The sequence below is a fragment of the Heptranchias perlo genome, chromosome 11, assembly GCF_035084215.1.
Source record: "Heptranchias perlo isolate sHepPer1 chromosome 11, sHepPer1.hap1, whole genome shotgun sequence".
Taxonomy (NCBI): Eukaryota; Metazoa; Chordata; class Chondrichthyes; order Hexanchiformes; family Hexanchidae; genus Heptranchias; species Heptranchias perlo.
The window spans coordinates 54,419,677-54,442,604 of NC_090335.1; the positions used below are offsets into that span (position 1 = coordinate 54,419,677).

The window sequence follows — 22,928 nt, forward strand, 5'->3', positions numbered from 1 at the left end:
TGCTGAATTGAGACGACGTCAGCTTTAACCACGGTCCCCACAATCCAACAGCCCACCAACATGCATTGTCCAAGCTCACGCATTAATGATCATTTGGGCAAAGTACAAAGTGGGTGTCTACCACCTATGATGCAATGCTTAGGATGAGAATTGGAGAGTGGAAATGGGTGGGGAAAGAGTAAAACATTTATTTAATTTTGCTGTAGGGAAACATATTCTAATAATTTACTGTGCCAACTGATCACACTCAGTTCAGATACGAGATGAATCGAAGTTGAAGAAACTAGCTCCACCTCTCCCAAATTAGTGTTCCCTCCACCATCCAATTCTCCTCCAACTGGTCCCAAACTCACTATGCCTCATGACACCCATGGTGTATCATTGCTTCTGAAGAGCTTTTTCCTTAATATCTCTACCCAAAAAAGCCAAGCTAAAATTGGCTAAAATGTAGGAGATCGTGGGGGGTGTAAATCAACAAGCAGCTTTGGGAAACTGAAATAGTACCAATTGATTTTTGATGGCATCAAGACAGTATTTTAGCTTGTCACTATGCCACCTTGCTTTCCATTAAAAAGCTCTGTGACCCTGCTTCAAACATAAATTGTAAATAAAGTCATTTGGTGCTTTTTTGGCATCTGCTTTTCTGTGCAGCATATGACTTTTTCTTCCCTGCACACTGAGCTCTTGACCACCATAAATAAATCTCTGTGCCTCCATGTGTCATTATAAGTGCTACCTCCTCTCCACATTTAAAACTCAGTTTTGCCCCACAATCAAATCCTTATAAACTCCATTTCCACTTCTGCCATGCTATACATAAATCCCCCCAAACTTCAAATAAATAAATGTATGCACTGCTGAAAATAATTAAATAACTCTGCATTCCTCCAAAGTTTCCAACTGCTCCTACATTTTAAAACTCAATATTTAAAAATCAATATTTCCCCCCAAAGCTCATCTTTTCCCCATAAAATAAATTCCTCTAAATTAAATTTCTACTGCAGCCTTTTCATAAATAGGTCCCCAATCTTAAATAAATAAAACAGTGCCCAACCTCAAGATAAATAAATAGCTGATGCCACAGGTCTTAAAAAAATAAATGTATTACTATAAATTTAAGTCCACGATTACCTTTTATAAATAAATTGTCCAATCTTTAAATAAATAAATGTCCAATATCACCCATCTTAAAAATAAATAAATGTCAGTAAAATGTATTCCCTCTACTCCCCTTCATTTAATAAATTGCCATAATTTTAGAACGTTTGTAAATTTCATTCCCAGTACTGGTCCTTAATGAATGTATCACCTTAATAACATAACACTCATATCTTTGGAATACCATATCCTTTGAGCTAACTGTGAGCAACACCATGGCAGATTCACAAACACACACACACACACACACACACACACACACATATATATATTATATATAAAATTATATTTAAAAAAAATAAAATCAAGGTATTAGGAAAAATGGAAAAATACAGTAAAATGAGTATATTTTGGAAAATCTCCAAACTGCATCTAGTATCTAAAATGAAACTGATCTGAAATTGTTCACAGGGGTGCAAATCACAGAGAGATACACCAAGATTTTGGCAAAGACTGAGAATTACTTTCCACTTTCTCTTTTCAAATCATTTAGTGAAAAGTGCATCACCTCAGACTTTGCATCATGCTAACACATCAATCAGACATGCAACAGCTTTCTTTTTAGAATATTTATTGGTTCTATATGAAATATATAGAACTGCAGAACTCAGTTTGCTTTTGTCCATCATTGTCAACTTCACTAGCTCAGTTTTCTAACTAACAACTATTAGCAAATGATTGTTGCTTATGAAAAACTTAGAAATATAAAACCTGGAAATATGAAAAAAAAATTAAAATGCAGGAAATACACAACAGGTAAATCAGCATCTAAAAGAGAATAGTTAACATTTTGAGTGTAACCTTTCATTCTTCAGTCCAAATGTCTCTTTTAGATATTGTTGAATGCCCTGCTGTGCACTTCCTACTTTGAAATTTAAAAATTAAGCCCTGCAAAAAAGTCATAACACAGTCTAACTACTCTTTACAGGATTGCAACCCCTTAATACATCGAATCGTAGTTAAAATTATAACTCATCTGTGAAATAATGCTAATGAACAAATCCATAACACAATGAGAAAAGTGATAAACTATCACCATCATTGCATGTTAACAAAAAATCCTCAGCAGTTAAGAACGTGACTATATCTGAACTTTTAGAATCTTCCAACACTACCAGTTACCTGTGTTAGAACTATAGGATATTCCAAGTGGGTATATATATCAATTCCTATATATGAACACAGATTAGTGTATCATTCATTTATTTTCCATTTGTGGGACTTTGCTGTGTGCAAATTGGCTGCTTTGTCTTAACTATTTTTATTTTAAGCAGCTGAGTGTCTAACACATGTATAAACCCATCATCATCTTTAAGCGTCTCTAATTCAAGTTACTAAGAAATCCACATCCATCTTTAGAGTTTCCGTTTGACCAATATGAAATGCACACTCTCCTCTAAAGGATGCATTCCATTTCACCAAGTCCAGAGATCTTAGGTGCAGGTTTGCACAGTCAAAGTTTAGGGCCTCCAAGTTTGTACAGGTGCACTGCTTGAGATTACTTGGCAAAAACCATGTAACTTACCAGAGCAGATCAATGCCTAGCTTCCCATTGCTGTTCAACTAGGACCACCCTATGCATTCGGACTTTAGCCTACAGAGTTATCTGGAGCCAAGTGGGGAAAATCCCAGTTCTCCTTGGTTCCATTAGTGAGCCAGCCTGATTAGTCAGTCAATCATCAATAATGCACAGGAGCTTTGTTGGATTGCCTGCCACGGAAGAACGGACTTTGTTCTGAATGTCCAACAAGCGTGTCATCTTGGAGTCACGTTGACCCCAAAGGATCTCCCCCCAAGCCCGCTCTAGGAGGACTAATTGGCCATTAGACAAATGACAAGCATGGGTCTGATCACTCACTAGATCGACAGAAGCTACAAGCAGCTCATGAGCGGTATGGTGAGCAACACACCTCACTCGAAATGTGTACGTGCTTTGACAGCATCCTCCTGAGAACAGCATGGACACACATCATACCTCATTGAATAATACTTGACAGTTGAAAATAAGGAAATTTAGCAACTGCTTACCTCCCTGCAACCCAATCCTGGTAACACCATCCCCATGATATGTGAAAACATCTTCTCATACCCAGACTCCAGGTAACACCTTCAAGCAGCAGCAATTGCAAGCCTCAACCTTTCCTCATCAGCTAAATGATGCACATCTGCCTTCAGTGAGGTGGAAGGAATAAGGCAGTTTATGGGCCAGTCAATTTGATGTTCTAGATGACCCAGGCCAGTGCCATCTTTCAGGCTGACACATCACCACCTGATTCAATATGTCTTCCTGTACTCTTTTACAATCCTCATCACAATTTACCAGATACCCTAATTTAGCATCATCAGCAAATTTCAGTATTTGTTCCCTCTGTTCATAAACCCGAATCAGACCACTGTGAAATATCACTCACCACATTTTTGCAGTGCAAGAAATTTCCTTTTACTCCTAACCTTTCCTTTCTGCTTTCCAGCCATCTCTCTATCATTTTCACAACTCACCTCTTCTGATTATGGACCTTCCTCAATAACTCTACAATCCAACAATGTTGACGTCACCTTTCTGACATGTACAGGGAAACAGAGCTCAGCCCACCTACAGGCAGAATGAAATGGCAGCCACTTAGCTTTGCTGCCAGTAGTGCAATGCCTCCAGGAGGTAGGCAACAAAACCTACTCACAAGATGGTGTTTCCTGTCTCTGCAGGTATATACAACGCTAGATTTATATTACAGCACTTCAAAAGGCAGGGCGTGACAGAGCAATATTTTAAAACCCTATCTTCTTTTAATTGGTACAGGGCTTCATTATGTGGGATGAATTAATCGTGAAATGAGAATTGTCATACATTGTCACATTAATTTTGAAATATGAAGAAAGAGTTTCCAACATGTAGACTATTATATATGGCTATTACCTTTAACACTGTTATTCAGGAAATTGCTGAAATAAAATGTCAGGGAATACACTACACAGTATTGGTGTACTTGAGCTGAAAATAAAGCAAAACATATAAATGCATTCACTGAATGGAGCTAAATTGTAAGTACAGTCAACAGGAATGAATACATTGAATGTAGGTACAAGCTAGTATAGTATGTATATTTATCTACACACACACACACACACACACACACACACACACGTGAAACTGAAGATCTCCAGAGGAAAATATTACAAGGCCCACAAACATGAAACCCACTAGATAGAGGAATGATGAATATCTCCAGAGTCACCCTAGCTTAGAGAACAAGTTTACTCTGATGCCCTTCACTTTACAATACTGCTACTGGGGGCAACCCCAACTTTTCAACACTGTTCTAACGTAAATGAGGTCTGCTGCCTCTGACAGCATAGAGAATCATCTAATGAGGTTTTCCCAGTCTCCACTGGAGTCAGCAGTACTAGCAAATGTAAACACTGGCACCAGCTGCAGTTGGGTAGGAACCTCCATTTGGCTGGTCTTTTAAAAGCGGAAATTATTTGCCACAAGGTAGCACAGAGAACAAGATGTTTTTTTTTCCAGTCACCAGAAGGAAAAGGAGCTGGGCATCATTTTTTCTTGCCATAGGCACCGTGAACAATCAGTCCACCTGTACAAGTCAATGGTGCAAAATTGATAGAGATGGTCTGGTGGGCAGAAATGAAAGTTGTAATTGTGACATTCAAACAATTGCTCCTGCACAAACCTAAATTAGCACACTTCAATTAAAGCAGTCCTGGCCACTACAAACTTGAAATTTAGCAATGATTAACACTAAACTCTTTTATTATCAGGAATTCAAGATGATCAGTCATTTCTCAACCAGATCACTTGGTGGAGTGGCATCACTGTCTAGAGATATGGTGCAGCCAACTTCAGATACCATCAGGTTGAATGGCACTGTGCAATATTAATAATGAACATGTTAATGCTATAAGGTCTAAATCGATTAAAAAGAGGACAAAGAAGTTTCATATAACTGATTATCATGATCATTACTGATATTACACACTGTGACTTCAACCCACTTGTGCTACTCAAATTTAGGTCTAAAGATAGTTTCAAGTCCTGAAATGAAATAGAAACTGAACATATCAACACAAAGGACAGAGTTCCAGCAGTTTACAAGAGGAAAGAAACAGCCAGGAGCACAACAGGGAGGGTTGGGACTGGAGGAAGAGGTGAGAAGTACAAAAAATACCAAATCAGGTATACGGTATTACACACCTGGGGATTGCGAATTGCAGTCTTATATACAAGTCAGTGATCCTCAGGGCTAGTGAGGTGGACCTTAGTACATGGAGTGCAGCTTACCACTTTACATTGCTAGTAGTTCCACTGATTTATTAAAAATATATAAACAGATGTAGAAATCACTTTCCCTGTCGGTGGCTTAGCTGATAACTAAAACCATACCCCTTAGAAGTTGTTTTGTACTCCTGAGTGGTAAGTGGATAAAAGTGACAGGCAACCCTAGTCTGTTTGGGGTCAGTTGCTGTACTGTCAATGTAACATAGTAACTGTACATTCTGAATTCTTTAAGTGGTAGTATTATCACAGATTTAGCATAGGCCAGACAGTAGACTCTACTGGAAGAATACTGCAAATCAAGAGGATGGGGTAAGCAGCTGCTTTCTCTTGATACAGTGCTTGTGCTAGTCATCAAATGTAGGGCAACAATGACAGAAATTGTTGTATAGCCTAAACAATTCCATTTACCTAAACAAAGCTAGCTATGTGAGGGTGAGCAATGTTCGGAGACATGGATAAGAAATGGTTAAAATATAACTTCAGCACACAGTGTAGCACAGGCAGAAAGGTCCTCTCACTTGAGATGAACACCTGCATCTTTATCATAGCATGGACCATGAGAAAGAACACTGCTAAACACTAGCCCATTGAGACCTTGGGAATGAGATAAGGAAACTGAAAAATATGAAAACAAAGATGCCTACAGGATTGAGTCATCTTCATCCACATCAATCAATCGTATAACTTTACCCATTGGTTTTATATATCCTCCTACACCTCCTGGCCCCCTCGAGGAAAGTAAAAAATAAAGTTTTTTTTTAAAAAAACACTTACTTTTTTACGTCTCTTTTTGCCCTGATCCTCTTCCCCACTAGGTTGGCCTGGCGGAAATTCACTGCGGCTTCCCGCTCAGGCCAGCGAGTTAAAATTGCATCGGGTCCTGATGGAGTCAAAGGGATCTGACATCTATATGTAAACAAGGATTCCACCAGTTTTGAGTGGGTGTCCTTGCCACCTTAGTCGAGCAGGTTAAAGTCCCAAAATGTCAGCTCCCAATATTTAAATTGGCCGGATCTCATACTGCCGCGGGTGGGCAGGACATTAACTCGCCAGGACGGGTAAGTAACCTGAGCAATTTTACCTGCCCACCCACCCAGTTTTCGCCAGACAGAGAGGGTTAAAATTGCCCTCAACTATACAACTTGCACATCAGAAGTGAGTAAGTAAAGGTTTTTATGACACAAGAGAGATTAGTTCTGAGAAATGCAATAAACAGTAAGGGTATGAGGTCATAGCTGCTTATATCATATCATATATTATATCATATCTGCTGTAGCAGATTTATAAATTCTTAGCGTGATTTCAGCAGAGCACATCTGTCATTACAATGAACTATGGAATCTAGTTTACAGCTTCAAGTTACTTCCATAAAACTAGATGGTTAAGTATGAGGAATGTAAAGCATTTACTCTTTGATTCATCTTACATTATTTCAAAGTAGTTACAGTTAGATGAGTCACTCAGTCCAGATGAGTAAGTGATGCTGATGTGTTCCAATAACATCTGTGATGGGAATCCCTGGAGTGCATCTGTTACTGATAAAAATATATATAAAAATCCATTTGGATTTTTTCCAGACCAATCGAGTGCAGGTTTTTTTAAAACTGCCTCTGGCAAGTTTTTAAAAAGGGCTTCCAATTAGTCTGGAAGAGACCTATGCTGATGTCAACTAGTGGATAACTTCTGGAGGGATGCAGTTCACTGAAGTTGGATGTTCATTTCATTTCCTCCAAAATTAAATTTAATGGATGTATTTGAGCGACTACAGAGAAACCCATCAATCACCAATTATTGATGTAATTAATGTGGCTAAAAATGCATACATCTTCTCTTGTAAGGGATAACAATTTTAATATTGAGCACCTTGATTCAAAAGCCACCATGAATTGAGATCATCCCACAGGCAACCATAAAATACAGGTTACATTGCAATTTAACTATCCTGGCTCACCTCCTTAGCCAGGTCAGTGTATTTCTGCTTCTCCTTTGGATCTAAAACAGACCACCAGTCAGCCAGAATCTTGGTAGCACCACGGTTGTCTAGACGAGGATGTTGTTGACGAACCAGAGAACGATGGCGTTTGCAAAACAGAAGAAATGCATTCATTGGCCTGCGAGCTCGTTGTTCAGAGGAGTCATCGTCTTCTGTCTCATCTGCCTCATGTTCAAGACCCTCTGTACTCATCAAGGTGTCCTGTATCAAAAATAGCGTAACTGACAATATAAATATAATTTACAAGAAAAACAAGAATGATCTTCACTGCAAAACAGGCATCTTTAGTTTCACATTGAAACTTGGTTTGGAGATTCAGAGTTCACTGTTACATACCGTCTGTTCACTGTTACGTGTCTCCTTTCAAAAAACAATCCTCATACTGACTTAACAAAATTAGCTGGTATTTAAAAGGTTTTTTAAAAAAATTAATATGCACTAATTTAATTCTTTATTTGCAATAATTTTTCTCCTCAAACTGTGAACACATGTACAAGTGATTGCAATTATTTACACATAATCCAATATGCTGATTGTTTCAAGTAGAATTTCAAGTATGATTACTCAGCATGCTATTAGTATGATTACTCAGCATGCTATTACACTTCCACGTATTACTGCAAATTGTGAGGCATGGCAACAACAGTTGATATTTTTGCTAAATTACTGTACTTTAAATAATTTGGTCTTTAAACACCTGGGATTGCTTCTAATTCTGATGAGTTCGCTCCACTGGAGCTAGCGAGTTGGAGTGGAATCCTTGGCCATCCAAATTGGAAGGCACAAACCCCAGTTGCGAGGATGGGGTCACCAGCATGTTTGGAGCAGGCGGCCCATGCCTGTAAGCTTGCATCAGAGGTGTCTGCCTTGATCCAATAGGCAGACTGGCACCTAACCTCTCCTCTAGGTTACCATGAAATAGTGTCATGCGATCTTTATGTAATTAAGTGTTACTTTACTGGAACACAGGAAGTGCATATTATACTTTTACGCCCTGATTTTGAAAGTCAGCCAAAAATGGGGCTATGGTGACCCATGGCATAGCCTCACCTGCAACAGTAGCTCAGAAGGTGGGCCACAGTGATGAGAGTACCTTTCCCCCAACTTAAATAGGCTACTGGCATTGTTATAAGCTGCCCCAAGATTTTGGCCTGGAGTACAACTGGAATACAAAATCTGCCATGGCAGGGCTGCGGCTTGACATAAAAGGGTGTGTTGGTGGCAGAAAAGTGGACGAATTGTTCACAATGATGGTGGAGATACATGGGCAACAGTGCTTTGATGCTGGGGTTGGAGGTGCTGAAGCAGTGGCCCAATTTGAAGCTGAAGAACAGTTCAGTAAAATAACTTAATGCCAGCTCCATGGTTAAAGATTGCCAATCCCAATTTCCTCATACTTGGCAGCATTTGAGGAAGACGTTTGTTGGAATTAGGATCATGGCAAAGGTGAGTGTGCTCCTTGCTTTTGCATAGATTTCTTCTGGAGCTCATTAAACATGGCAGAAATCCAGGTTGTGAATTGCTGCAATCACTGGGAGGTAACAACAACAACAACTTGCAATTATACAGCACCTTTAAAGTAGTAAAACATCCCAAGGTGCTTCACAGGAGCGTTATCAAACAAAATTTGACACTAAGCCACATAACGAGATAATACAACCGGCGACCAAAAGCTTGGTTAAAGAGGTAGGTTTTAAGGGGCGTCTTAAAGGAGGAGAGTATAGTAGAGAAGCGGAGCGGTTTAGGGAGGGAATTCCAGAGTTTAGGGCCTAAGCAACTGAAAGCACAGCCGCCAATGGTGGAACGATTAAAATTGGGGATGCGCAAGAGGCAAGAATTATAGGAGCGCAGAGATCTTGGAGGGTTGTAGGGCTGGAGGAGGTTACAGAGATAGGGAGGGGCGAGGCCATGGGGGGATTTGAAAACAAGGATGAGAATTTTAAAAATCAAGGCATTCCCGGACCAGGAGCCAAAGTATGTCAGCGAGCACAGGGGTGATGGGAGAACGGGACTTGCTGTGAGTTAGGGTACGGGCAGCACAGTTTTGGATAAGCTCAAGTTTATGGAGGGTGGAAGATGGGAGGCCAGCCAGAAGAACCATTGGAATAGTTCAGTCTGGAGGTAACAAAGGCATGGATGAGAGCTTCAGCAGCAGATAAGCTGAGGCAGGGGTTTCAGACATGCAATGTTGCAAAGGTGAAAGTAGGCGGTCCTGGTGATGGAGTGGATATGTGCACGGAAGCTTATTTCAGGGTCAAATGGGACGCCAAGGTAGCAAACAGTCTGGTTCAAACTCAGACAGTGGCCAGGGAGAGGGATGGAGTCGGTGGCTAGGGAACAGAGTTTGTGACGGGGACCGAAAACAATGGCTTCGGTCTTCCCAATATTTAGTTGGAGGAAATTTCTGCTCATCCAGTATTGGACGTTGGACAAACGACGTGACAAATCAGAGACAGTGGAGGGGTCAAGAGAGATGGTGGTGAGGTAGATAGAGCTGGTATTGTCAATGGAGATATGGAACCTGATGTGCTTTCGGAAATAGGGAAAAGCTATTGCCACTGGTCAGTAAATGTGTAACTAGAAGGAACAAACTTATCAAAAGAACAAAGTGAGAGGTTAGGATTTTATTTAAAATACAGAGGACTCTTAGGACATGGAATGCCCTACTAGATACAGTGATGGAAATAGAATCTATAACAGCATTTAAATGGGAGGAGGTCAATATTTGGAAAAAGATAAATTTTCACAGGGTCTGGGGAGAGGGCAAGTGAATGGGGCTAAATAGTTGCTCTTTTAGAGGACTGGCATATGTGCTATGGGCCTAATGGCCTCCGTCTCTTCTGTAAAAATCTCAGATTCCAGATGGAAGAAAGCAGCACATTCCCCTCCAAGTCACACACCATCCCGACTTGGAAATATATCACCGTTCCTTCATCGTCGCTGGGTCAAAATCCTGGAACTTCCTACCTAACAGCACTGTGGGAGAACCTTTACCATATGGACTGCAGCAGTTCAAGAAGACGGCTCACCACCACCTTCTCAAGGGCAATTAGGGATGGGCAATAAATGCCGGCCTTGCCAGCGACGCCCACAACCCATGAACGAATAAAAAAAAGCCTTTGTAACTGACTTGATATAGGGTTGAAAGGTGAGCATTGAGCCAGATGTCAAGTTGCAGACTGCCTATGCGAACAGCTTGTAGGTGGTGGACACCAAATAAGAATGACTTTGGTTTTGACAACGTTAAGCTGGAGGAAATTACAATTCCTTCAGGCCTTGGGTGTCAGAGAGACAGTCTGACAGAACAGAGACAGCTTTGGAATCAATGTTGGTGATGGAGTGGTATAGTTGGGTGGTTCGTCATACATGTGAATGCTGACCCTTGTTCAAGGATGATATCACCAAGGAGTAGCATGTAGATGATAAACAGGAGGAGACCAAGGATGAAACCTGGGGTACAATGCAGAGACTGTCTAAGGAGATGAAATGACTACACTGGGAGAGATAGGAATGGACCCTGAAAATTAATCAATCATTCAATTCTTCTCCTCTGCATATTCTGAATAGCTGACAGTGTCAAAAGTGGCAAAGAGGTCAAGCAGGACAAGGAGGGTAAACAGATAAATATTGTGCTGCTTAATTGACTTAAAACTCCTTCAAGTATTTATGACATATTGTGTGACTGCGGCCATTGTTAACATCCCTAAACAAGTGTCAATCAGTTCCCAAGTTTAAAAATAGCACTATGTAGTCCACAATATGAATCCCCATTTCTACCTTATCAATATCTTCATCTTCCTCATCCTCCTCCTCCTCCTCAGAGAAGTCCAGCATCTTTTTGGCAAGCAGCGGATGCCACTGAAGACACTTCCGCTTTGGTCTTTTTCCAGTTCCATCGCCATCTGCTGAGTGGTCTTTATTTCTGCTGCTGGCTTTCATGGTGCTGCGCTGCATAACACAAATAGAAACAGCACATGATTAGCAACTCGGGATGTCATGGTACACCAGAACCGTGGTAGCATAATGCAGTACATCTAACCCTAGGTATGGATATTAATCTTCAGATTACAGGGATAGGAGCAACTGTGATACAGCTCCTTGTTAAAAAGATTCATAACAGTCTTGTGGGAACTGTGAAAGCAACAGCTCCCTCTAGTGCACTGCTGTCAGCCAGTAACAAACATAAGGGAGCGGCATTCTCAGCACTTGCTCGCTTGCTGCAGAGATTCTTAAAGGGGAAGCGTCCTCCCCCATGACAAGTCTCTACATACTGTTTGGATGGCTAAAAATAAGAATCTATTGGTAGCACCTTGATTAGCTCATTTCTGTGCCTGGTTTTATAATTCATTCCAGAGTTTGTGAATTTGCAAACTGAAGTCTTTCTAGAACACCAATATTGGCTGTGGAATCAACAACTTGCATTACTAGAACATCCTTAATGTCTCAATGGATTTTACAGAAGGAGGGGGGTGGAAGGGGGGGTGATACAAAGTAATAAAACGAACAGACGCCAAGCTTAGTAGGGATGGTTTTTAACGGTGGGGTGGCAGAGGGGTTCAGGGAGGGATATCCAGAGTCACCTGAAGGTTCTGCCACCAATAGTAGGGCAAAGGGAGGGGAAGAATTTAGAGAAAGCCAGAGGACTGATGGGTGCAGCAGAAGATACAAGGCTGGAGTAGGTTGGAGAGAAAGGGTGAATGAGGCCATGGGAGGATGGAGGATTATAAACTCAATGCATTGGGGGACAGGAAGCCGTTGCAAGTCAGCAAGTATGAGGTGATACATGAAGTGGATCTGGGTAGCTGAGTTTTGAGCAAGTTGGAGCTAAAGGATGAATGGGAGGCCAGCAAAGAGGACATTGGAGAAAGAGTCCAGATGTGCATAAGAGAATCGGAACTTCAGCGTCAACTGTCATGATGTTGAGTGGAAGCATTTCTCATCTTTATCATACTGGGGACAATTACTCCTCAACCTATCATACTGGGTATAATTACTCCTCTTTTCACTCAGAATCCATCAGAAAAGGCCTTTCTGCCCATTCCTTCCACAGAACCATGTAGAAGCCACGCTATCGTGGATTCTACCCAATTCTATTTACTCTCCACTTTTCAACCTGACTGGCTGCCCTCCATACACAATGCCATCTCCTCTTGGCCCCAGCACCTCAGGAACTATTGAGATGGATTTTATGCCATAATACTGCTCAAAAGCAGGCAGTATAGTGACGAAAGAGAAAAAAATGTGGCAGGGAGGCCCCAGGCATGATTTAAGCTGGGAGCCGGGAACCCAGCGCGTCACATTCTGCAATTGCAACTCAATTGAAGGTAAGTATTTGTGCTTCCGGGTTTCCCACGCGCCAAACAGCTAAACTGACAGGTTGGTTGCCTGTTGGGGGTGGGGGGGAAGAGAAAGAGCCGCAAATGGGAGAGAAGAGAGGGGGAGCTTGTGGGCCGTGGAAGAAATTGGGGGTGGGGGTGGGGGGTGGCTGACATCGGGTGGGCCTTGGAAACGATTGGATGGGTTGGGGGTCCACCATCGGGGGGGGGGGGGGGTGTCGGCCGAATGCAGGGGTCCTATCGCACCAGGTGAGCTTGTTGGGCCTGGATGAAGCACTCCTGCTCAGCCTGGCCCAAAAGCGGTGCAATACAGGCACTCACCTCATGGATCCGGCCCTTCCTGCCTGCTTTCACCTGACATGAATCAGAAGTGATGGGAAACCGGAACAGGTACGGTTAAATTTGTTTTACATTTCTAATACACAAAAAATTAAGTGCCTCAGCTATCGTAGTGAGGTACATTGCCCCTTTAAAGTATCGGCCCGCTGCTGTAAGTGGGGACGGGATTTCCAGGTTTCAGTTGCGCGCGCATGCGCATCCTAACACGCCTGGGTTAAACCCGGAAGTGGGTGCGTTGGAGCCAGGAAGCGGCCCTGCTTAAGAATTCAACTATTTTTACTACCCTCCCGCCCCCAGTACACCCATTCTTAGGAGTTCAAATTACCCACCTTGTGTCAGGTCCCCACCCTGAAACTGGTGCCACAAACTCCCCCCTCCCTGCAAAAGCAGGGAACTCGGCTACCTGAACCTTGACTGTCCTGCCTCATTTAAACAACAGCAGGGGTGCAGGGGTAGGGAATCTGCCCAGTTTCCCTGCCTTCTCACAGCAGTACCACCGACCCAGGTACTGGCAGAAGAGGAGTGGGCAGTACATGCTGGGCAGCAAAAGGAAGACTGCTTATAGCCCTGATGGAGGGAGAAGTCCAGTTAGTGGCTAACTCATCCTCTCTTCTGCCCTCGTACCGAGCCTTTTGTTAAACTTGTTATTGAAATCTTCAGGGCACTTTGCCTTTAATTCAGAGTCCTCTTCCTTCTGGTGCAGCAACCGATAATCCACTGCAGCACCAGTGAATTTTAATGCCATACAGTAATTAGGCCCAACCCAGAAAAATAGGCCAGATTCATGGCGGGATTGGGGCGGCAAGTGGAAGTCCACCCTGATCAAACTCAAGCGGCAAAACCACTCTGGAGAGAAATCCAACCCACTGTCGCCAGTGGCATATTTAATCTGTCCATAACTATCCCTAAAAACTTCATCCAATACCACAGTACATCTAACATGGAATACAAAACAAAGCACACTCAGTCCCTCAAGTAGATTACTACTTTCACGTGAAACAACAAACACAGTAATAGGAATAGGAAAGTTCCACCAAGGAAATGACCAAAAATAGATTTTTGCTCCAAAATTACTATCAGAATAAAGCACACCAGAGAAAAAGGAATCAAGTGGTATTTCACCTATAATACTTGATAAGAGAGATTGGCTTTGTATTAAAAGTGTCACTCAAGCTGGTAATAAAGTACCAATACCATTATTACATAGTTGACTAATCATAACCATCTACCCAATAATGTGGAAAATTGCCCAAGTATGTCATGTCCACAAAAATAACAGGACAACTCCAACCCAACCAATTACTGCTCTATCAGCTTACTCTCAATCATCAAAGTAATGGAAGCAGTCATCAACAGCGCTATCAAGCACCATGGAGCCCCAGTAAAACTGAAGTCAATAGGGATAAGGGAGAAAACTCCCCAGTAGCTGGAGTCATGCCTAGCACAAAGGAAGATGGTTGTGGATGTTGGAGGCCAATCGTCTCAGCCCAAGGACATTACTGCAGGAATTCCTCAGGGCAGCATCCAAGGCACAACTATCTTCATCGGCTTCATCAATGACCTTCCCTCCATCAGAAGCACTCTCAATTCCTCAGATAATGAAACAGTCCATGCCCACATGTAGCAAGACCTGGACAACATCCAGGCTTGGGCTGATAAGTAGCAAGTAACACGCGCACCACACAAGTGCCAGGCAATGACCATCTCCAAAAAAGAGAGCCTAACCACCTCCCCATGACATTCAATGACATTAACATCGCCGAATCTCCCATCAGAATCCTGGTAGTTATCAGTGAATCATAAATTCAACTGGACCAGCCACATAAATATCATGGCTACTAGAGCAGGTCAGACGCTGGGTATTCTGCGGCGAGTGGCTTACCTCCTGACTCCTCAAAGCCTCTCCACTACCTTTAAGGCACAAATCAGGAGTGGGATGGAATACTCTCCACGTTCCTGGATGGGTGCAGTTGCAACAACACTCAAGAAGCTCGGCACCATCCAGGACAAAGCAGTCTGTTTGATTGGCACCTTATCCGCTTGCCTAAACATCCACTCCCTCCACCACCGCTGTACTGTGCCTCCATTGTGTACTATCTACAGGATGCACCGCAGCAACTCGCCAAGGCTTCTTAGGTAGTACCTCCAAAACCTGTGACCTCCACCACCGACAAGGAATACCATCCTGCATGGGAACACCATCACTTCCAAATTCCCTTCCAAGTCACACACCATTCTGACTTGGACATATATTGCCATGCCTTCCTTGTTGCTGGGTCAAAATCCTGAAACTTCCTACTTAACAGCATTGTGGGAGTACCTTCACCACTTAGTTCAAGAAGGTGGCCCACCACCACATTCGCAAGAGCAACTAGAGAAGGGGCAATAAAATGCCAGCCTCGCCAGCGATGCCCATCTCCTGAAAATGAATAAAATAAAAATTCTGTAAGCAATGCTTTAAATCCTACATTATTTGATAAGGTACATTACCAGGTGCGTCTTCAAATGTGAGAAAGGCTCCCACGACTTAGATGTTAGAAAAAGAAATGGTTTCCGTGTGTGAACTTGACAAAGGAACTATGATGACCAAGAGGAAGAATGCCACTGCAACGTCCATGTCATTACATTTGTCCAAATCTGGGTATTTTTGAGCAGTTTATCATACAGAAAAAATCTGCAGCGTCATTCAAAATCTAACAGTATAGCTAATATCAAAAAAGATAAGTTCCACCATAATTGACATTCAAACGAATTCAGGGAGAGGATGAGATGCACAAAATTTTAAAAGCACCACTTTACGGCACCGATATTCCTCTCCCCCATACTTGCCCAAGTACATATTGGGTGATGCACATTTCGCGCACCCTGAATTGGAAATGCCTGAATTTGCCCAAGTTTCCAGGGTCAGGGCTATTTGATTCTGCCCACACATTGCAATTCGACCAGCCAGTGATGGGAATTTGTTGCACTGCCAGTTCTTATTGTTGCTGCAAGCCTTAATGGCCTGCAACAGCTTAACAGCAAAATGTTACTTTTCTTTGTTGCTGCATAAACTGCCTGTGGAGATGTGGAAAATGGCCAGCAGCAGCAGGGGAAGCACAAAAATCCCCGCCCAGGTTCAAGGAAGAGGCCACTGAAGGTGCCAGGAGAGAAAAGGCAGAGCAACAGAGGACTTGGTAGGAGGTGTCAGATGCAGCTAATGCAAGCAGCAAGGATCTGGGTGCTGGGCACGACAAAATGTTCACCGAGAGTGGCAAAGTAGAGGCATGCATCTCAACATCATATTAATACAATGCACCATTAACTGCGTAGCACTGTTCCTTCCTAAATGCGCATTCCTGAACAGCTCTTGAGCTTCTCCTTGGCAGCAGTAATCACTTTTCAGAACCTCACTTTTCCAGAAACACTTCCTTCATTGCAACATGGCATGCTGAAACCCCATCTACCCAGGACCTGTATGCTGCATGATTTTGTCAGACCAATACCACCACATAAATCACCCATGAGGAAATGCTACAAATGGCAACTAAGGAAAACCTGCCTATGCCTCATAATAAGAGGAGGATGAAGGGCAGCGCAAAGGGAGCAGGAAGCCACATCCACCTCCAGCTGATGAGGGTATAGATTCTTCTTTTGAAGTGTAACTGAGAAATACTGCATCTGCAGACTTAAATTAAAAGCAATTACAGTTTTAGGGCACCCTGAAATAAAACAAATTGTAATATTAAATTTATTGCAACAAAAATTCCCTTCCGCTTCCTAATTGATAGGAAATAAACATAAAAGTGCAAAAACAAAAGCAATAAAATGTCAAATTGCTTCAGGAATTGTGTGTTACTCCATTCTCTCATTTAAAAAAATTCCGCATTTCCCCACAATTAAAGTGAAACGTCCAGGAAGACGTCGTAAAAGACAGGTTAACAGTACCAAATACTATGTAGGTAGATACATAAATCAAAAATAACAGTCTAAGGACCTCCCGAATCGCTCAGCGATTTTATCCAGTGAGTAATGGAGTCACATGCCAGGAAAGTCCCAGATTCAATCCCGTTTGTGCTGAGTAAGCTGTTCTCAGCTGGGACAACAGTAGGGGTACTATGATTGGCCTCAGTGTCCATGGCTTATGAAAGGAAAAAAAAAATCATGTATGATTCCCACTCCTGATTGCCATCAGGAAGTGTGCATCTGTGGACACCAAGGTAAGGCAGGATTGCGACTCCTGGGCAAATAACCTTCCAACACTCACCGTCATGTGCCCAAGCATATGAATAACTGCCAATTGGGATAGATACCCCTCCTCCTACCATTTTACTTAGTCTCTTTTTGCTGTGGACTAGATGGAAAAAATGAATAGTTTTAAAATGTTTTAAAGTTGGGCTTTAAAATTTACTTCTGAGCCCTGATCCTGCAATAACAGTAAATTTGGAACTCTGCTTGCCCAAGGTATGGGCACGATCTCAGTAGGAAGGGCTGGCCTCACTGAGTTTTTAGTGGTTTGTCTCTTCCCCTAATTTTCATATATTCCCAGTGCATGGAAAACATACAGGGAGCCAGGTCTGTAGCCTGATCGACTGGGGGTGCAAAATCCAAAGAGGCAGCAGCTCTTAAAGGGCTATTGCTAGTCACTAAAAGAGAGGGAACTGCTTGTTACAAAAAAGCTCGCTGCCAAAAAAAAACTTCAACACCAACTCCAATAACACCAACCGTGCTTTCAGGATTTTACAAAAGCAGACCAGACCAGTTGCCCATTTTATATGGACATGATGATGCTTGGTTGAAACTCCTGAAATGGGCCTCATTTAAACAATTGTTCGATTTAAATAAAACTTGTACTGGTCTGAAGCACAACCAACAAATTCACAGGGTATAAAATTTGGTAGTGCGAATAGTACCATGAGGTCATATTTCCATAAGATTGAAGCTTAAATTTTGAATTTTAAGATCCACATATGTGCCGCCTGACGTGAGGATAATGGGGCGTAGGTGAGGAGCAACAGTATTAACTTCACTGCAGAGGCAAAAAGGTCTCATGTTAGAGAATACTGCCCTCTGTTTTTCATTATATTGAACACTCTGATTTTCAGATTTTAGAGTGTACGGTTTAATCAAAAATTACAATTTAACTTCAAGGGGTGTGGATTTATCCTCCAGATCTCAAGTCCGACAAATCCTGAGCAGTAACCAGGTGCTAACATCTCCCTGTTATAATAGAGCTCACTCTAGTGGCTATCTTGAGTACATTTTGCAAAAAGCACAAGCTCTTGGCTGGAGCACCCTCTAGCAGTGAGAGGTGTGCTTTTCCTCTCTCATTGCATGTTACAATAATGGGTCAAGGTTCTTGGCTACCCCATGAAACACCAGCACAATTGAGCCAGGAAAAAGGATAACAACATTTTTGAAATACTTATTATTAAGCACAATGCTGCTTTAATTTCACATCAGTAACCTCTTAAAATAGGCAGATTTACTTAAAATGTAGAATCACAAAAATTCAAAAAGTAATTGCTTTTTATTTTTACAATAACAGACTATCCTTAACACAGACACTGTCAAACAACTTGCTGCATGAAAGGGGTAGTAATACAATGACATGACCAACAATTCGCCAACCTCTATGCCACACTGGAAATAGTCAATTTGCAAGTAATTAGCATGTCATTTCATTTGTGGTACATCACTGAGCTGTCAAACAGGACACACTCTTCCCCACTAGCTACATAAAATGTTTTTTTTTTACAAACCAGTTATTTTGCGTCTGTTTCCCCAACCTCCACCCCCACCACCCCCCCCCCCCCAAAAACACATAAAAAACATAGCAGGCCAACTCGTGCACATCAACCTGCTAAGTATAGTGGTAATTGAAGGAGAAAACAAAACTTCTTGGGACCAAACAGCCTCATTTATTGTTTGCCTACTCGTTCCTAGGTCTCCTTTCAGTAACTTCTGATTGTGCTGTTTAATATTGTGTCATCGTCAGCAAATTGGCAATGAAAACAAGGCGTGTTACTGCAGCCAGAGGCTGTGCATACCACCAAAAGTTATTTCATCCAGCAACTCCAATGGCAACACAAACATAAAATGTCGACATTTTTGGCTACCAGAGAATTGAGCAGAATGAAGAACTCAACCTGTTCAGATCAACAAATCAATTTTGCTTGCAGCCATACGCAGCCATTGGGGTAAAGTTCCACTATCTGTCAAATAGTTGTGAACAGCAACTTTAGCTGTACAAGTTCAATTGTTTTAAAGTGGATTGGCTACTGTAGAAATTTCTCTGCAATATGGTTTTCCAGCAGTGAGAGCCAGATGTTGCAGAATATAGTTAGACATTTAAAATATACAATGCAATATATAGAATGCACCATAAAAGAAAGTGATTGCACTGCATGTTGGCTTTACATTGCACTCTACCTGTTTTAGTGTGTTTAAACAAAATTGAGGGGTTAATTTTCATTGTGATCTGTGGCACAAACCTGTTGTAACTAATGCGCAAAGTGAATTCCTGTAGGACAAGAAAAGGAGTGCCTTACACCTTAAAACAAATATTGGGAAAGGGGGCAAGAAGAACAATTTCAACAAAGGATTATTAGATCTGAGCATTTTAAAAAGGTATTGAAATTCTAGGTGTGAACAATAAGAATAAGAGTACTGTACTTCTATAATTATAAACAAAAAAAATCCCAGTCAGTGCTAGAATAAACTGAAAGCAGTAATGCACTGTTTTAATCTAGTGCTAATATGCTTTTATAGTATCATCCACAGGTTAAATGGATTAAGTGACCACTCAGTTGCATATTGCATCTCTTTAGTCACAGAAACCCAGGGAAAATCCACAGATATATTCAAACACAGCACGCTGTCTTTAAAACATTTATGAAATGTAACTAAGGAATTCTTATTTAAGGCTCACTGCTGTGAATTCATGAATAATGCACTGCAGGGTAACTGTCTGCACAATTACAGTACATGGCAGATTAATTCTGATGTATTTGTAAGGCATCCTCCACCAATGATTATTTACAGTAAAATACTATTGACTGTCCCAATTATCAATCAGCCAACTGCGGGTGCTGATGAGGTAGCTCGACCGTGTTGGGAAAAGCAAGATTGAAAATTGTGTATTATTACTTGCACACTATTTGAAAACCAAACAGACAGGACGTACCAGTTCTCTTTACACTACGTTTTCCTCTATTTTTGTTTCCACTATTTTTTAATTCAACATTGCCCTGATCAGACAAAGGGGAAGAATATCCAAGCCCTGTTCTTCTGGGGTCACACGACAACACTGGCCAAATGCCCCTCAATGAGATTGAGAATACACATTTGGATTAGGCAAAAGAAAGGAAATGACCAATCCTTCGTTTTCCCACCTCCCACGTCAAACCAGTGGAACACTAAGCTTTCACAAAATATTCCATTTATCAGCCTGGCCAATACTTCATTGAACTCAAAATAATGGTTGGTGGATTCAGGTTTCAGATGACTGAATCACTAAGTATCTGGCAGCGTCAAATATGAAATCTTTAACACTTACTTCATATTGAGATTTCAATTACTTTCCTTTTATTCTTAAACTGATAAATTTCCAACAGGTTTCTAGGGCTTGAAGTTAACTGGTCTTGGTCTGGTGGGCCGATGTTAAGTTCAGCAGAGGATTAGTTACAACAGGTGCACGATTTGTCTGAAGGAACCATTAATGTATTTTGACGAACATGCACATTGCACTGCTTTACCCACATCTATTATGCTGGCCCTGAACAAACGACAGTCAATTTATTCATAAGTGTTCCCTCCCCTTTTAAGCTTCAAGTTGGTTGCACTGTACATGTTTATTTTTCTTTGTCAACTTAACAATAGTGAAGAGAATATTTGCGATGCCATTTCATAGAATAAGCATGTGTCTTTTAAATACAATGAAAGGTAATCAATAAATGGACACCGAGCCAAGGAAGGAGATATCTGGAGCGTGACTACTAAAAGCTTGGTCTAAGAGGTGGGTTTTAAGGATGGTTTTAAAGGGGAGGGAGGAGGGGGGAGGGGGGAGAGGAGAGGGATGTGGAGAGCCTTAGGGAGGGAATTCCAGAGCATGGGGCCTCGGTGATTGAAGGCTAATGCTGGGGCAAAGGGTGGGGGATAAGCATAGGAAGCCAGAGTCAGAGGACGGAGCGTTTAGGGCGGGGGAGGGGGCACTAAAAGGGTGAAGGCCATAAACACATTCAAATACAAAGATGAGAATTAAAAATTCGAGCTGCTGGGGTCCAGGGGCCAATGTAGGTCTGTGAAGTCAGGAGTAGTGGATGAGCAGGACGTGATGTGGGAGAGGATACAGGTACAAGAGTTTTGAATGAGCTTATGTTTAGGGAGGTGGAGGATAGAAGGCCAGCCAGGAGAGCATTGGAATAGTCAGGCCTGGAGGTAACAAAGGCATGGATGAGGATTTTGGCAGCAGATTGGCTGAGGTAGGGAAAGAGACAAGCGAAGTTAGAGGTGGAAGTAAACAGTTTTTGTGATGGAGGCTTCAGCTCTGGGTCAAATAGGGTGCCAAGGGTGCAAACAGTCTATTTCAGCCTGAGACAGTGGCCGGAGTGAAGGATGGAATCAGTGGCAAGGTACAGAGTTTGTAGTGGAGATTGAAGATGATGCCTCGGTCTTTCCAATGTTTGGCTGGAGGAAATTGTGGCTCATCCAAGACTACATGTCAGACAAGCAGTCTAACAACACAGAGGTAATAGAAGGGCCAAGAGCGGTGGTGAAGAGGTAAAACTGGGTGTCATTAGCATACATGAAGAAGCTGACCCTATGTCAGTGGATATGGGGCAGCATGTAGATGAGGAAGAGATGGGGCCAAAGACAGATCCTTAGGGGATTCCAAAGATAACAGTGCAGGAGCAGGAAGAGAACATATTGCTGAAGATGCTCTGGCTATGATCGGATAAATAAGAGTGAACCGAGCAAGGGCAGTCCCACCAAACTAGACAACAGAGGAGAAGCGTTTGAGGAGGAGAATGTGGTTGGCTATGTCAAAGGCTGCAAAGCGGTCAACGAGAGGGGATAATGCACCATAGTTTCTCTTCCCACCCCCGCACAATCTGTCTATCCGTGTCCTCTATTCTTTCTCATCTAAACGTTGCCCCTTGCAACATCATCCGAAGATGTGGGGCATGATTTTAGCTCGGAGCCGGAAACCCAGCGCATGGGGAACCCAGAAGTCAAGTGAATGTGTCGCATTCTGCGATCGCAACTCAATTTGTATTTGTGCTTCTGGGTTTCCCACGCACCAGGCAGCCAGATAGACAGACAGGCTGGCTGCCTGTCAGGAGGGAAAGGAGCCGCGAATTGGAGAGGAGGTAGGAAGAGCGAGATAGTGGGCAGTGGAAGAAATTGGGGAGAGGGGTGTGGGGGGACGAGGACGACATCCAGTGGACCTTGGAGAAGATTGGGGTGGTGGGTCCACTATTCAGTGGTGGTGGTGGGGGGGGGGGGGGTTTGTTCCACCACCAGGGGGGCAGGGGGAATTCATCTACCATGGGTGGGGTGGGGGGGTGGTCGGCCGATCACGAGGGTCCTGTCAGCTTGTTTGGTCTGGATGAAGCACTCCTGCTCATCCTGGCCCACAAGCAGTGTAATAAAGGCACTCACCCCATGGATCCGACCCTTCTCCCCTGCTTTCACCTGACGTGAATCAGAAGCGATGGGAAACTCAAACAGGTACGGTTAAATTCATTTTACATTTCTATTACACAAAAAATTAAGCACCTCATCTATTGCAGTGAGGTACATTGCCCCTTTAAGCATCAGCCCGTCGGCT

At 42.4% G+C, this 22,928-nt stretch overlaps 1 protein-coding gene across 4 annotated transcripts in view; it reads right to left on the minus strand.

The window, feature by feature from the left end:
- The window catches only part of LOC137327353 (HMG box transcription factor BBX), a 164,834-nt gene that overhangs the window by 33,663 nt on the left and 108,243 nt on the right, over window positions 1–22,928 (minus strand). For 3 of the 4 annotated variants that reach the window (XM_067993059.1, XM_067993061.1, XM_067993058.1), the window contains 2 exons: window positions 11,220–11,390; window positions 7,401–7,643 (listed from right to left, as the gene is read on the minus strand). In XM_067993059.1, the coding sequence (XP_067849160.1) occupies window positions 7,401–7,643; window positions 11,220–11,381 (405 nt within the window). In that variant the 5' untranslated portion in view covers window positions 11,382–11,390. Of the gene's footprint in view, window positions 1–7,400; window positions 7,644–11,219; window positions 11,397–22,928 lie in introns of those variants that run through there. The other variant, XM_067993057.1, reaches the window with a different exon arrangement.